General features: G+C 57.4%; 2 protein-coding genes and 1 non-coding gene across 18 annotated transcripts in view; all 3 read left to right on the top strand.

The window, feature by feature from the left end:
- UBAP2L (ubiquitin associated protein 2 like) overlaps nucleotides 1–11,279 on the top strand; it is a 31,196-nt gene extending 19,917 nt beyond the window's left edge. For 4 of the 16 annotated variants that reach the window (XM_075737321.1, XM_075737323.1, XM_075737326.1 and 1 more), the window contains 15 exons: nucleotides 251–423; nucleotides 1,144–1,333; nucleotides 1,947–2,001; nucleotides 2,458–2,632; nucleotides 2,836–2,908; nucleotides 3,599–3,794; nucleotides 3,902–3,990; nucleotides 4,649–4,702; nucleotides 5,349–5,430; nucleotides 6,956–7,173; nucleotides 7,257–7,362; nucleotides 8,579–8,646; nucleotides 8,964–9,161; nucleotides 9,645–9,680; nucleotides 10,321–10,959. In XM_075737321.1, the coding sequence (XP_075593436.1) occupies nucleotides 251–423; nucleotides 1,144–1,333; nucleotides 1,947–2,001; nucleotides 2,458–2,632; nucleotides 2,836–2,908; nucleotides 3,599–3,794; nucleotides 3,902–3,990; nucleotides 4,649–4,702; nucleotides 5,349–5,430; nucleotides 6,956–7,173; nucleotides 7,257–7,362; nucleotides 8,579–8,646; nucleotides 8,964–9,161; nucleotides 9,645–9,680; nucleotides 10,321–10,416 (1,809 nt within the window). In that variant the 3' untranslated portion in view covers nucleotides 10,417–10,959. Of the gene's footprint in view, nucleotides 1–250; nucleotides 424–1,143; nucleotides 1,334–1,946; nucleotides 2,002–2,457; nucleotides 2,633–2,835; nucleotides 2,909–3,598; nucleotides 3,795–3,901; nucleotides 3,991–4,648; nucleotides 4,703–5,348; nucleotides 5,431–6,955; nucleotides 7,174–7,256; nucleotides 7,363–8,578; nucleotides 8,647–8,963; nucleotides 9,162–9,629; nucleotides 9,681–10,320 lie in introns of all 16 variants that reach the window. The other 12 variants (XM_075737325.1, XM_075737333.1, XM_075737327.1 and 9 more) reach the window with 5 other exon arrangements.
- On the top strand, nucleotides 5,114–5,248 carry LOC142598574 (small nucleolar RNA SNORA58). The gene has a single exon (XR_012832686.1). It is a non-coding gene; the product is annotated as a small nucleolar RNA SNORA58 (small nucleolar RNA).
- Nucleotides 11,280–12,471: 1,192 nt separating the features above from the next.
- Nucleotides 12,472–14,461, top strand: HAX1 (HCLS1 associated protein X-1). The gene is made up of 8 exons (XM_075737240.1): nucleotides 12,472–12,626; nucleotides 12,858–13,069; nucleotides 13,168–13,310; nucleotides 13,419–13,464; nucleotides 13,583–13,698; nucleotides 13,815–13,965; nucleotides 14,039–14,186; nucleotides 14,323–14,461. Exons 1-7 carry the CDS (start codon nucleotides 12,574–12,576, stop codon nucleotides 14,155–14,157), a joined length of 840 nt encoding a protein of 279 aa, XP_075593355.1. The 5' UTR covers nucleotides 12,472–12,573; the 3' UTR covers nucleotides 14,158–14,186; nucleotides 14,323–14,461.
- Nucleotides 14,462–14,539: the final 78 nt, after the last annotated feature.

Below are 14,539 nucleotides of genomic sequence, written 5' to 3' on the forward strand. Positions count from 1 at the left end.
GGGAAGGAGGTGTATTGTGCTAGAGCTACGGAGAAATCTGTTTGGACTGGTGAGGGAAGGGCTGGACTTGGCCTTCCTGCTGTTAGCATTGGGTGTTTTGGGGGTTGACAGATAAAAGCTTGCCTACCTGGGTTGAACAGCGTAATTCAGAGGACGCAAGCCGGTAACTACCATCATGTGCCGGGAAACGTGGATTTTCTGCGATGACCCCAGGGACTGATCGACCCTTTCTCTTGTTCCTCCCTTGCAGATTCCTGCGCTTGCGGTGGAAATGCCTGGCTCAGCAGATATCTCAGGGCTAAACCTGCAGTTTGGGGCATTACAGTTTGGTTCGGAGCCTGTTCTCGCGGAGTACGAATCGACACCCACGACAAGCGTAACCGTTAGCCAATCTCAAAGCAGCCTGTATACCAGCACGGCTAGGTGAGGACCAGGCACGAGGAAGGGAATGAATAATCCGAGCAGGTAGCTTTGGAAAGTCCCTGGTCCCTTGGGCTTTAGTTATACTGCATACTAGTAGACCCTTTCTGACTGTGCCATGGTCACAAAGAGGGAGCAATGTGTGTAACAGCAAAGGATACGTTGCCAGCAGACTCGTTCAGGCAGCTCTGTGACTGGCCTGTGGTACCTACACAGAAAGCAGAAGTTTCCTGCTGTCGTTAAACTGCGTTGCTGGAAACACGGGAGGGGAATCCCCAGCGCAACTGTTTCTTGTCCCTGGTGAACAGATTCTGCACGCTTTGTCCTACTTTTTGCCTGGCAAAGCGGGACACAGCAGAGTAGGTTTATCTACGGTGATGGTGTCTTACCGACGTAGAGTGTTCCTGTCTTCTGCTGGGCTGGGACCCGAGTGGTGGCAGCTCACGAAACGTCACCTGGAGCACAGCAGTGTGTGAGGCAAGGTTGCAGCTAGACTAGGTGCCAGCATCCTCCTGTGGTCGGGCTAGCCGACCCAGGTATGCGTCTCCGCTCGGTTTGCTTGGCTGCTGTGTGTGGTGCCTTTATGCTGATGCTCGGGGCTCTTTATTTTGAAGATTTGAAATGAAGAGCTGGCAGTCTGGGTCAGCAGTTTAGAGCAGGGCTGTTTTGGAGGCAAATGTAAACTTTTTTTTGTTTGGTTTTTTCCCCCCCCCTCCTTTTTAGTGAATCTTCATCCACAGTTTCATCCAATCAAAGCCAGGAGTCTGGTTACCAGAGCGGCACAATACAGACAGCAACATTTACCTCCCAGAACAGCGCTCAGGGACCACTGTATGAACAGAGATCCACCCAGACGAGGCGATACCCAAATTCAATCTCCTCCTCGCCCCAGAAAGATCTGACCCAGGCCAAGGTAGGAAAATAGCTTTGCTCACTCTTTGTGCTGAGTAAGCGTAGGGTGTGAAGCGCTGTCTCAGAGGAAGCCCGGTGGTTTATCAAGTGTTTCTGCAATCTTCCAGCCTCACCACGTGGCTTGTGGACTCTTGTAAGAGCTTTTTTTTTCTGGCTTGTACCAGAGCCCTTTGTTATGTTACACCTGGGGCTGGGCCAGTGGGGTTAACAGTGGTTAAGTTGATTGCAGGCCATGTGTCGTGCCACGCAGAATTACCCTCCTGCAAAGTGGCAATTCAGGCTAAAGATTTAGTTTTGTCTTAAGGGTTCAATTCTTGTGTGCTCCACACAAGTTCAGTAACACTGATTTGGGCTAACGAACTTGGGCTGAGGGTGTTGAACCAGCAGCAGAGAAACTTCTTGTACTGCTTTCTCAAATACGCGCTTGGGGGTCACATTGGCACCGGGCTAGTTGAGCTTGGGACCAACCCTAACGCAGTCTGGTGACACGTGTTGGTAGCGTACCTTTTTCACAACTGAGGAGGGGGTATGGGAGGGGGCTGCCACTAGATTTGCCTCTGGAAATGAGCAGCTGCAGTGCCCTGTACTCTTTTTTTTTTTTTTTCCTTCCTCAGAATGGTTTCAGTTCTGTACAACCCACGCCATTACAAACCACACAAGCCGTTGAAGGTAAGAGTCTGTCAGTGCAGTGGGTGTCCTGAGTCTCTTGTACTGCTCATATTCTTTGCTTTAGATGAAAAGCTTTATCTGTGCTAATAGCAAGTCCTTTCTCTGCTGGACTAATTGCTGCCACCCAGATTATTTGCTTGCCTTGAAATGTGCAGCTTTCTGCTGGTGGATCCATGAGATCCTTGATGAGTCACTCCCTGATGACAATAATTTACTCTGATTTCTTAGTGAAAGGCACCTCATCTGTAGGGCTTGAAGCTCTTTGCAGAGCCGATGACAGTGTTGGGGCAGATACAGAACACAATCATGCTGTCACAAGTGTGTAACTGGTTGGCAGCGGTGAGGGAAGCCCCAGATCTCCCTGCTTCTTGAGCTGCGCCTTTGCTGATCCTCACCACCGAATTGCCCTCCAGGAGCTGCTAGTAGCTGCCCCTAACCCAAAGCTTTTGTTTGCAGGTGCTACAGGTCCCACAGTGAAATCAGATTCCCCCTCTGCTCCCAGTATCACGCCTCTCAACGATGGGGTATCTGCATCGTCCTTGCTGACAACAGCCAGCCAACACTCAACAGCTCTGAGCAGCCTGAGCCACAGTGAGGAACTCCCCAGTACGACCACTGCCCAACTCAGCAGGTGAGCCAACGTGACGGATGGATTTCTAGAGAAGCGGAACTAGAAGCAGGGATCTATAGTAGACCTCAAAATCTGTCTCATGCAGTGGGGAAGACTGAGATGACTCATCCCACCCGGGTAGACAGGGAATGGGGTCTGGCCTGGTGGTACAAAGGGTGACTCTCGCACCTTGGCTTGACAACCTTTTATTCTTCCTTCCACAGTACGTTACCCACCCAGCAGAACAGTCTGTCCTCATCCACATCCTCTGGGCGAACATCAACTTCAACTCTTCTGGTGAGTCTAGGTGTGCTCTAGTGCTGTGCGCACCCATTCCTGCTCGGCTTGGAGAATTTTGCTGGCGTGCCCGACCTTGGGTGCGCGGCCGGTGGGATCTGTGGCTGTGACAGGAGCTGCCAGGTTGTCCTGCTGGAGTTGGGATGTTGTGTGGAGAGAGGACTGAGGGTTATGTCAGAACACCTCTGGCTTGAGGTTTTTGACACCCTGCCTGTTTCAGACATGACAGCAGCTTCTTTTGAGCCCGTAGCAGCTCTTGAAAGCGTTGCGGAGTTGCAACCAGATGTCAGAGCAAACTGGTAGCTGATGGAGCATCACTGTTCAAATGTATATAGTGCTGGAGCTCCTGCAGTGCAGAGTCCCTGGGTATTGGCTTCTGCAGCAGAATAAATCTCCCTACCGCAAATGCGGTGTTCAGCCCTGCTTCTCCCAGCAGACAGACGTGTTGGGACACAGCCGCACAAGAGGCTTGAAAGCATTAGGGGTTGGCTGCTCTTAGGACTTTGGACTTAAGCCAGATGCAAAAGCTGGCTTCTCTGTAGCCTGCAGCAGCCAAGTTCATTGCAGGCTCTCGAGAACGGCCGGGTGCGGACAGAGCCGCGCGATATTTGGCGTAGACAGCATCCTGCGGTATTTCTGCACTTGGTTACATCTGTCTGGTCCCCTAACTCTCTTCCCTTCCTTCCCTAGCACACAAGTGTGGAGAGTGAAGCAAGCCTCCATTCTTCTGCTAGCACTTTCTCCACCTCCTCCAGCACAGTGTCAGCCGCCCCACCAGTCGTAAGCGTTTCATCCAGTCTCAGCAGTGTCAGCAGCCTGGGCCTCAGCCTCAGCAGTAACTCCACGGTGACGGCCTCGACTCGCAGTTCCGTTGCAACAACATCAGGTACTTTCCTGGGTACTGTTAAACAAGAGGAGGGTGTGGGGACTGAGAGACATATCTTCTGCTGTTTGCTTCACTGTGGAACTTTTCCTTTCTCTTTCTTTTTTCAGGAAAAGCCCCTCCCAATCTCCCTCCTGGAGTCCCACCATTGTTGCCTAATCCATACATCATGGCTCCAGGGTTGCTACATGCCTATCCGGTGAGTGGGACTGGCTCTTTGTGTGTCATGTTACTAGATCCCTTCTAGCTCTGTCCTCAGCTGGCAGGGAGGGATATAGTATAATAGAGAAACCAGAAGCTATAACGTCAGCCCAGCAGGACTGCCTTGGACGGGAAGAGTTTGGACCTGGTGTTTTCCTTAAAGCAGTAGCAGAGGAAATCCATGTGCCCATGGGGGTAAATGTCTGTAATTCTGGTCACCCCAGAGCAGATTCTGTCTGCCTGTTCTCTATAGCCTCCCCAACCTTTGGGGAGCAACAGCCCTTGGTCAGAGCATGAAAGTGTGAAGCTGTATTAGCAACATGGTATGACAAAGGCCAAATAGTCAGAACAAGGGTGGCGACTGCCACAAAGTCTAGTGGTGTGTTACAGCCCTCTTCTGAAGGTGAGGAGGACAGATTTCGGTGTTGGAATAACTTCTAGAGGAAAATTGCTGAGTGCCTTTGCAGTCTGGAGCAGCGGTGCTAGGCATTGGTGCTCACTCTTTGTTTGAATGCTGGCTGCCTGCGCCTAGGTAATTGCATAGCCTCTGATTGTCTGCTTCTGGCTTTATCTCATGTTTATCTAAATGTTTAGTCTAAAATTAGGTAAGTATCTTTAGTCTGTCCCCCTAACATCATCTCCTGCTCTTTTTCTAGCCACAGGTGTACGGATACGATGACTTGCAAATGCTCCAGACAAGATTCCCATTGGTGAGTACTGAAGACTGATGTGGACACCCCACTTCCACTGGTCTGACAGCTGTGTGCTTCGGGTACAGACAGGTCAGGCCGTGAGGTAGTCCTGAAGAGCAGGCGAAACGGGGTGCTAAATGGGTGCACCTCTCCGTGGCAGTAGGGAGGAATTAATCGGTTGCTCCTTCGCACTTGGAGTTAGGAGCACTGGTTATTCAGACAGCGGTATCGATGGTGGGGTTAGGGAATGTGAGAGCTACAGCAGGCAGAGCTGGTTTGCCCAGCGGTGGTGTGATGAGCTGTTGTAGATACTTGCCTCTGATCCTTGAAAGAGGCAGTGACTAAATACTTTTATGAGAATGGGATTTCTTTAGCAATACGACATGTTTCCCTTGTGTTGTGAAGTGGAAAGTCCAGGTGGTTTAAGGACTGCACACCAGTAGACCTTATCTGGTTCTTCTAATAGCCAGACGAGGGGGATGGTGCATGCGAGAAAAACGTGGGGTTGCTGTAGACTGTGATCAGCCGTGACGTGGCTGATTGAACTACAATACTCCAACATAATCTAATGGCTGCAGTCCAGAAATCCCTCTTCTGCAAAAGACACTGCTTTGCATCTTTGGACAGAGCTCATAAAACTTCTCCTTTTGTTTTTATCCTTCAGGATTACTACAGCATCCCATTCCCTACGCCCACCACCCCGCTGACTGGAAGAGATGGCAGCCTGAGCAGCAATCCGTACTCTGGTAGGGAAAAAGACTGCTTTGATTGCGTATCCCGTCGGGTGTTCGTGCTGCTGCTTTCTAGTTTCCTGTGCCATTGTCCGCTGGAGCTACGTCTGTACCAGCCTCCTGCACTGCCTTTGGTGTGTGTTTTCTCAGCAGCTAAATTCTTGACTTCCCTTTGAGCATCTGGTCGCATCAACGTGTATAACCAAGAAGATGTGGACAAGTAGTAGTTGATGTGGCAGTTGGAAGGGGAGGGAGGAAGGGCTGAAAGAATCTGTGAGGTGTAAAACTGGGGAACTGCTTTTCAGGTCATGGCAAGGCAGGGGTTAAGCAGTGCTTCTCAAGCACTTAAGAGTAAAAATACAAAGAAACACAAAATCTGGAGAATTTTTTTTTATCTATGCAACAGTTTTATCTATGCAACGGTTTCATGGAGAAACAAAACGGCTTTTAGGACCTGTCAAATTCAAAGCAAACGCCCAGTGGGTGGCTAATCTCTCACTGACCTTGGTAGGTGTGTTTATTCACACTGCTGATTTGCAATGGACAACAATTACGCTGAGCTTTCACGTGCTTTAGTAATTGGTGCGCTTTGTGGATCGCTCTTTTCCCAGCACCACTTCTCCCCTGCTTCAGCAGGGGCTTGTTTGTGCGGAAGTGCTTTTGCCTGGCACACGGAGGCTGAAATCCCAAGCTCAGAGTGCGGCACTGCCAAGTTAACATCGGTGATAATTAATGTTTGTGGCTATCCTGGACTGGCTTGTGAGCTGGGGCAGCGCTGAGAAATTCACTGGCTTACTGTGCCAGCTCTGAACGGGGCGTGTGTTTGCATGGAGGAGCCGAGCAGGTGCTCGTAAAGAGCAGCAAAGGGAGCTCCCCCGAGCCTTGTAGGCAAGTCCTCATGCAGTGCCCAGACTGGGAAGAGAGGAAACGGTATTTCCAGATACTCTCTGTGGGCTGCTGGGCCTCAGCAGCAGCGTTTGATTTGGTGCCAGCAGAAGGAGCAAGGGAGCTGTGAGCCCTGCTGTAAAAAGGGGCCGTTCACGCATCCTCGACTGGAAGATATTTGACTCTCCTCTTCAAGGAGGAGCTGTTTGCCAGTGGTGTTTGCTGGTGGGACAGGGCCCCCAGGCTGTTGCCCTGGCCTCGGGGCTGGCTCTGGAGGGAGTTGAGTTGTGTTCAGACCTGCTGCTGATGCACGGAGAGGGCTTAGGGAGAGTTCTAGTATCTGGGCTCTCTTGCCGCCACAGGCGGACAGTGCCAGATCGTTGGCTGACATCGGGCAGTGCAGCACTGTAGGTGCTGTGGGTTTCCCTTTCCCTCTGACGTCCTCTCGGGGATGAGGAGAGCAATTAACAGCTTAGCCTTATCTTGAGTGCAAGGGTCTGAGGGCTTGTGAGGTCTGCAGTCCTTTGTATTGTTAGGAGGGGAGTTGATTCCAGTCACCGCTGATCAAAAGGCTGGGTCACCTTTGAGCTGAGCGGGAATGGGCCAGGATTTGACACGGCTGTTGTTCAGTCTCCTTTGATCTCCTGTATTCCAGGTGACTTAACAAAATTTGGCCGAGGCGATGCCTCTTCCCCGGCTCCTGCAACAACTTTGGCGCAGCCTCAGCAGAGCCAGACCCAGACTCACCACACCACGCAGCAGACGTTCCTGAACCCGGCGCTGCCTCCTGGCTACAGTTACACCAGTCTGCCGTACTACACAGGGGTACCAGGGCTCCCCAGCACCTTCCAATACGGGCCCGCCGTGTTCCCTGTGAGTTTCCCAGAGGCAGGGTGTGGGATTCGGGCAGGAGGGCAATGCAGCAAAGCCTCTCCTCACTCCACTTCTCTCTGTAGGTTGCTCCTACCTCTTCCAAGCAGCATGGTGTGAATGTCAGCGTCAACGCATCAGCAACCCCTTTTCAGCAGCCCAGCGGCTACGGCTCTCATGGATACAGCACTGGTAAGAGATCCGACAGAGCATCTTTCTCAGCAGCAGTTCCTGATAGTGGCAGGGCTTGTTCACAATCTCACTGGCTGGGTAAGGGCACTCCTGTCTTGCTGCCTCCAGCAGTAAGTGTGGAAAATGGCCGTGGTGCGACTCACAGGTCATTTGATTCTCCTTGGAAAGGCCTGGGATTGTTCTGCAACCAGGTCTGGAGCAGGTTGAGGACTACAGAGTACTTCATGCCCTCCTCTGCGGCCAGAAATCAGACGGCTGCGGCCTTGGACTTGGGTCAGAGAGCTTGAGCTGCTGAATTGTTTTGGGTTTTGGGTTTTTGTTTGTGTGGGGTTTTTTACTGCCTCTGTGTGATCAGTGGAACAATAATTACTCTGGATTTGGGCCCGGGAACTTGTTTGACTCCTGTGTTTGGCAGGTGTATGCTTTCTAGAGAAGGGTCCTTCTTGATTCAAAGATGCAAGAAGATCGTGAACCTGCCACTTGTCTTGGTACTGGATTTCACTGGTTAATGTCTGGCTGACTTACAGAGGGCCTGTGTTTGGGTCCCTCTGCCAGTCTTTAAATTCCTGTCATGCCTTTTTTCCATGACATTAGAGCCTTTCAAAATGTTGGGTTTTTTTCTCTTTGAGAAGATACTTCAGCTCTGTACCAGGTCACCTGGTACTGAGTCTTTCAAGCCTCTTTCAACACTTTTTCCAGGCCTTAAATAACTGCCGAGTCTTTCCTCTGTACCACCACCTTTAGAAACATCAAATGCAGGTTGTGTGCCAGTGTTGCCAGTTGTTGCACCACCCAGCCCACAGTCGAGTCACCTTTACAGGCAATTTTACATCCAAGGAGCTCTTGGGCCCTTCACGCTACTGTGCCATGCTGGGAGTTTGTTTTCTTGTCTGTCTGCTGCATCCCCCCAGCTCTTCTTAGAGTTGCTATTTTCTGGGCTCTTCAAGAACGTGCATTTCTCTGGGTGGCAGTAAGCCCCTAAATTTGTTCCTGAAGGCATTTAGAAACTGCTCGTGTCCAGAGGAAAATAACTTGCACTCGTACAGGCACTTTGCAGCTTGGCCTTGCCAAGACCCTGCTCACGAGGACGATGTCTGTCTCCGGACCTCACCTGGCTGCCGGGCTGCTAGAGCTCTCCACCAGCCTGATGCTGGTGGTAGCTCCTGCTGAACTGGTGGCTGCTGCCTAACGCTCGCTTGCCTTTCCTTCTCCCCAGGTGTATCTGTGACATCCAGTAATACAGGAGTGCCGGACATCTCGGGCTCTGTCTACTCCAAAACTCAGGTTAGCGTCTGGTGTGCATGCTCCGGGAAGGCACTGCTTTGCTGGGGAGTGGAAGCCCAGCTCTGAGACAGCCTCCCTGGGCAATGAGGTCTCTTCCCCTTGGAGCAGCCAGCCAGGGAGAAGGGAAATGCTCGGTCTTTCCCAACTTAGAGCAATTTCAAGCCCAGAAGGAGCCATGGGCAGAGGGTCTGTTCTCTGCACTGCGTGCTGACTCCTGGGCCCGTGATTTGTAGAGGTGGGAAGGGGCACGCTGCCAGGGCCAGGGGATCGCCTCCCATCTCCCATCCCTTACTCCACTGTTGGCGTCTCCTCCTCAGCAATCCTTCGAGAAGCAGGGATTTCACACTGGAACCCCGGCAGCCTCCTTCAACCTGCCTTCGGCGCTGGGCAGCGGTGGCCCCATCAACCCTGCGACGGCAGCGGCGTACCCCCCCACCCCTTTCATGCACATCCTGACCCCGCATCAGCAGCCCCACTCGCAGATCCTCCATCACCACCTGCAGCAGGACGGGCAGGTAAGCGACCCCCCTGGCCCCCCCTGGCCCTTGCTGGGGTATCTCCTAGGGTTCTTGCTCTCCCCCCGGCCCCCCCCCCTTCCCTCCCTCCCTCATGCCCTGCGGCGGACACACGTGGACACGCGGTGACATGCACACGCTCACACTTGCACATACACAGAGGGCCGATAAGAGGACGAGGTGAGGAAGGCCCGGGGTGCGCTCCGCTGGGGGGTACTCGGCATGGCCCCCATTGCTGCCGGGCTGTACCAGGTACGGTCGCGTAGTGCCCCTTCACACAGACATGCCTGGTACGCCCTGACCTCCCCCTTCCTCGGAGTGGCGGCTCCGAAGGGATTACTCCCGCTTCCGAAGCAGCGAAGGGGTTTCTCGCCACAGCCACGACCCCGCCATAGCTTTCAGGTCTAACCGTGGATTTCTATTGTCATAGTTTGTCCCTTTATTTTACATATCCTGGTACTGCAACAGCTTCCATATTTGCAGATGATACTGTGCTGCCAACGCCAGCAGGAAGACCAGGTAATGAACCTCTCTGATAATGCATTGCACTTGCCCTGGGGTCTCCCCCCGCCCCTAAGGACCCCCAGGCTCACATAGTCCCTCCCTTTTCCCCCCCCCCGTGGCCCCGCCAGGTGAGGAGAGAGGCCCTCAGTCAGTATGTGCACACACACACACCCGCGCGTGCAGACACACACACCCCCCCCGCTCGACCCCTTTCCCTCCTTTTCCCCCCCTCCCTACCCACGCGGCGGAGCTGCCGGGGCCCTTCGCCGCCTGCGGTCCTGGCGTGGTGCTGGTCTGGAGGAAGGCGCAGAGCAGAGGGAGGGTCCTGTGGCCGCTGGGGCGGCAGACGGCATGGCGTGAGGGCTACCAGCTGGCTGCTCGGTGCAGGAGGCGGCCCGTGCCGTGGCGCCGGTGGCCCCAGGGAGCTTTGTGCTGTGCCGAGGCAGGTCGGTGAGCGCTGAGGAGCCGTAGCGCCCGCAGCACCCGCAGTCCGCAGGCTGGAGCCATCCTGCGGGGACGACGATGCCCCCGGTCGAGCCGCCCGAGGCATGTCAGCGTCACCCTGCGGAGCAGGCCAGGGTTGGGACCCCGGAGACGGTGACGCCGGTTCCCCCGTGATAACTGCCCGCTTCTCCTTCTTGCCCCCTTCCTGCAGAGCGGCTCCGGGCAGCGCAGCCAAGGCAGCTCCATCCCCCAGAAATCCCAGGCCAACAAGTCTGCCTACAACAGCTACAGCTGGGGCGCCAACTGAGGCGCAGGGGCCGCCCTCGCCCACCACTTGCTTCTGGAATAGAATCCCACCGAACCCGAGGCCGAAGGATCCCAGGGAGGAGAGCGCCCTGCCGCGGGGCAGCGCCCGGGCCCCGCAGCCCCGGGCAGGGCAGGGCGGGCTGGCTGGCAGGCGGCTCTGTGTTGTCTGTCTTCAGCCACCTTTCCTGTTGTATGTAATATAGAATTTGTATTTTTTTCTTTTTTTTTTCCCCTTTTTTGTTTTGTTTTTTTTTTTTCTCCTCCTCCTCTCTCTGCATTCAGATTCTGAACTGTTTGCCGTAGGGGCCTTTTTTGGTTTTTACTCCTTTCTCCCCTCTCCCCCCACCTCCTGCTGCCCCAGAACCTCTCGGATCCAAAGGAGTGGAAGCTGCGAGTCGCCTACAGCAAACCCCCTTATTATTAGGAATAAGAACAGTAATTGATATGAACAGCATTGTAAGATGAATTAGTTGAAGTGTTTTTTTTGTACCGTGTTCTAAATTTAATGGATAAATGTGTCTTGTATATAAAAACAAAAACCCCACGCCGTCCTGTAGTTCTCTCATTTCCTCGCCCGCCCTCCGCTGCTCTCTGCCACCGGCCCAGAGGAGCCTCGGAGGGCAGCCCCCCGTTTTATGTTCTCCATCCGTGCCCCCTCCCTCCCCGCAGGCCCCCAACGCAGGTCCTGCCCCCCCCCTTGCACGCTGTAAGTATCTTTTGCTTTTGGGTTGGTTTTTTTGTTTTTTTTTTTTTTTTCTATGCAGTCCAGATCTTGTATTTTTCAGTTCAAACTGGTCACTTCAACTGAAACCCCCGTGCGGGTGATTTACTAAAGAGAATAAAGATCACAAAGTGATGTGTGTATTTTTTAATAGCTACCTTCTCAGCCTGGTTCCGTATTTTTGGGGCAGGGAGGGGGAGACCTGGGGCAAAGGGGGAAGTGGTTTGTCCCCTTCCCCCCCCCCCAGCTTCTTCCCCCCCCTCCCCGCTTCTTTCCCACCCCCCTTTTGTGGATTTTTCCTTTTCCCAGCTGTGGTACTGGGCACCAGGATCCCAGCACAGGGCCAGAGCCACCTGCCTTTTCCCCGTCCCTTCTCTGCGTCAGGGACCCCCACCCTCCAGTTTTCTCTGCACAGCTGCTTCCCCCTGTTCTGGGTGCCCCCTCTGAGGTTTGGGGGTGCCCTCCTCACCTCGGGAAAGGTGGTGACACAGCAGGGGCTCCCCAGCCTCGGGGAGGGCAGCAGGAAGCCATGGGTGCCCCGGCAGCGGGTGCTGGCCCTGCGCTCCCCATTGCCCTCCTTGAGCCCCGGAGCTGCTGCCGGAGGGCAGCTGAGCTTCAAGGTAAGGGGGGGGGGGGTCCCTGCTGCCTCCAGCCCTGCTCCGAGGGCCCGGTGGAAGAACGGATGGTCGTGGGATGGAGCTCAGCTGGGCGCACCGGGGGGGGGGGGGGCTGCAGGACCCCTGGGTGGTGCAGGATAGAGCCCTGTGCACTCCCAGCCCCATCGGGGTGCTGTGCAGGGACACCCCCACCCCCCCCGCCCCTCCTCCGTGAGACCCCTTCGAGCGCGGCCGGCCCAGCACGACTGCGGCGTCCCCCAACTGCCCTGCCCCACCGCCCCCGGCTGTCGGAGGCCGCCGGCCCGGGCAGCTCCCGGCCCCGAGGGGGGACCCCCCTCACCCCGGGACACGGCTCCGCCCTCGGGGCCGCCAGCAGTGCCAGGGGCCGCCGCTCCCGGGCGGCTTCGGGAGCTGGACAGACGAGCCCGGGGCCGGTGGGCGATGTGGGCCGGAGCCCGCTGGCTCCCGGGGGTCCCGAGGACCGCTCGGGCCTGGCGGCCGGGGCGAGAGGCCCCAGAACCGCCCCGGGCCTGCGGCGGCCGGACGGGAAGGCTCCAGCCTACGGGAAAGCCTTTGGCGGGAGGGGGGACGACGGGAGGGCCCGGCGGGGGTCTGTGAGGTGGGACACGGCCCCGGGGCCGGGCCAGGGCGGGGCGGGCGCCCGAACTGCCCGCGGGGATCCGCCTTCACTGCAGGCCGCGCCCGTTACGGCCGCGGTGCCTCGCGACACCGGCGGCGCTTTGCGGCGCTGCGCGCGACCCGGCGCTTTACGGCAGCGCGACCCCCGGGTGCGCGGCGGGACGGCGGCGTTCGGAGCGCGATGAGTTTTTACGAGGCGTTTCGCGGCTTCTTCGGGTTCCCGGGGCGACGGAGGTACCGGGACCCCGGCCCGGCCCCGACCCCCCCCCCCCCCCGAGTCGGCCCCCCCGGGTGCCCCCCCGTGCCCCCGCCCGCACGGGCCCTGTCCGGTTCCCCCCCCTCCACCCCGGTTCCCCTTCCCCCCTCAGCCCCGTGTGGCCCCGCGGGTCCCGGCCCGGCCCCCGGTTGTCCTCTGGCCGCCGGTTGCGCCGGGCTCGGGGGTCTCTCAGCGTCGCGGTTCCACAGGCCCCGGGACCCGCTCATCGGCGGCTCGGCGTGGGACGAGGCGGAGGAGGAGGAGGAGGATGACGGCCCGTCCCTGGCGCAGCCCCCCCAGGACTTCGCGTTCGGCTTCAGCCCCGGCGGGTCCCGCGGCGCCTTCCAGGATCTGTTCCGGGACGTGAGCGAGTTCCTGGGCTTCTTCGGGGGGGCCTGGGCCGGGCCCCCGCAGCCCTTCGGTGGGCACGGGAAGGGGCCGCCCCCGCCGGGGGCTCCGGGGGCCGATGCGGAGCCCCGGGGGTGGCTCGGCCTCACCCGCCCCCCTTTCGCTCCCCAGAGCCCCCCCTGCCCGACCCCAGCGAGGGGCAGCCGCTGCGGGACTCCATGCTGAAGCACCCAGACGGCCCCGCTCCCAGCGCGTCCCCGGGGGACCCCGAGCGCGCCAGCGACCCGGCCCGGCCCTGGAGACCCTTCCTGGGGGTGAGCGAGGGCTCTGCCTCACACGGGCTCAGCTGCGGCGGCCATCAGAGTCTGCTGTCGCAGTATCACGCTTTGCCTCCCCCTCACTGGTGGCTTTGGCTTTTGCAGCTGGAAGACGCTCACCCGGCTCCTCCTGGCCTCAAGGAAGACCAAGGTGGGTGCCAGGAGCAGGGCCGTGAGGTCTCTGCCTTCCCCGCTCCGCCTGCCTGCGCTGCCGCAGCCATCGGGACACATCCCCACGCTGCTGCCACCATCTCGTATCTGCCCCGCAGACCTGGACTCCCAGGTCTCCTCCGCTGGGTTGGGGACCATTCTGAGACCGGAGGAGCCCAAGTCCCACTCTTACTTCCAGAGCATCTCCGTCACCAAAGTGACTCTCCCTGATGGGGTGAGTGTCCCCCGCGGGCGCAGCGATGGGCCGTGGGTGACCTGGGGACGCTGTTCCCGGCACAAGGAGCAGAGCCTGGGGTGGTGGTGTGTCTCAGGGCTCGGTGCTCTGCACAGGCGGTGGAGGAGCACCGGACCGTGCAGGACAGCCAGGGCCGCCGGGAGACAACGGTGACCCGACGGAGGGGCGACCAGGCCTTCATCACCACCACCAAGGAGGACGGGCAGAGCAAGGACTACCGGGAGGAGGTGGTCAACATGGATGACCGTGAGTGGGGCGCTGAGGAGGGTAAGGGGAGCGGGCCAGGTCCTCTCTGAGCACGCTCTCCCTGCCCTCCCAGGGGAGCTGGCGCAGTTCGCGGGCACGTGGCCGCAGCAAGACGAGCTCTACGCTCCCAACCTGAGTGACCCCTCGTCCGTGCTGGGCAGCTTCTTCCGACGTTGGTTCTCGAGCTGGTAGCTGTGCTCACCCCCCCAGCTGAGCACCCCGTATGTGTGATAGGGGCAGGGTGGGGGGACCCCAGGGCCGTGGGGAAGGACGCCAGCTTGGGAGCTGGGCCTGCTGACTCCATCCAGGGCGGGCTCTGGGCAGCAGCCTCTTCTCACCACCTTGTTTTTGTTGCAGATGGGTCAAATCCTGCTGGGAGTTGATGCCTGGGCTGGGGGCTCCCTGCCTTCTGGGGTGCTGCGGAGCTGCAGGGATCCCCGCGGGGGCCGAGCATGTGCGTGCGTGTGTACAGAGCAATAAAGTCTATTTATGCTAACAGCGACCTGCCAGGCTCTTTCAGGCTGGAACCTCCCCGATTCAGAGGCAGGGACCCGCACGGCTGCCAGGACGGCTC

The sequence above is a fragment of the Balearica regulorum genome, chromosome 28 (assembly GCF_011004875.1).
Source record: "Balearica regulorum gibbericeps isolate bBalReg1 chromosome 28, bBalReg1.pri, whole genome shotgun sequence".
Taxonomy (NCBI): domain Eukaryota; kingdom Metazoa; phylum Chordata; class Aves; order Gruiformes; family Gruidae; genus Balearica; species Balearica regulorum.

What these genes read in the sequence shown, in the direction of transcription:
- HAX1 (XM_075737240.1), top strand. Translation starts at nt 12,574, where the DNA reads ATGAGTTTTTACGAGGCGTTTCGCGGCTTCTTCGGGTTCCCGGGGCGA. An exon ending in GGGTTCCCGGGGCGACGGAG is followed by an intron (nt 12,627 to 12,857) that starts GTACCGGGACCC and finishes GCGGTTCCACAG; the next exon opens with GCCCCGGGACCCGCTCATCG. An exon ending in GGTGGTCAACATGGATGACC is followed by an intron (nt 13,966 to 14,038) that starts GTGAGTGGGGCG and finishes CTGCCCTCCCAG; the next exon opens with GGGAGCTGGCGCAGTTCGCG.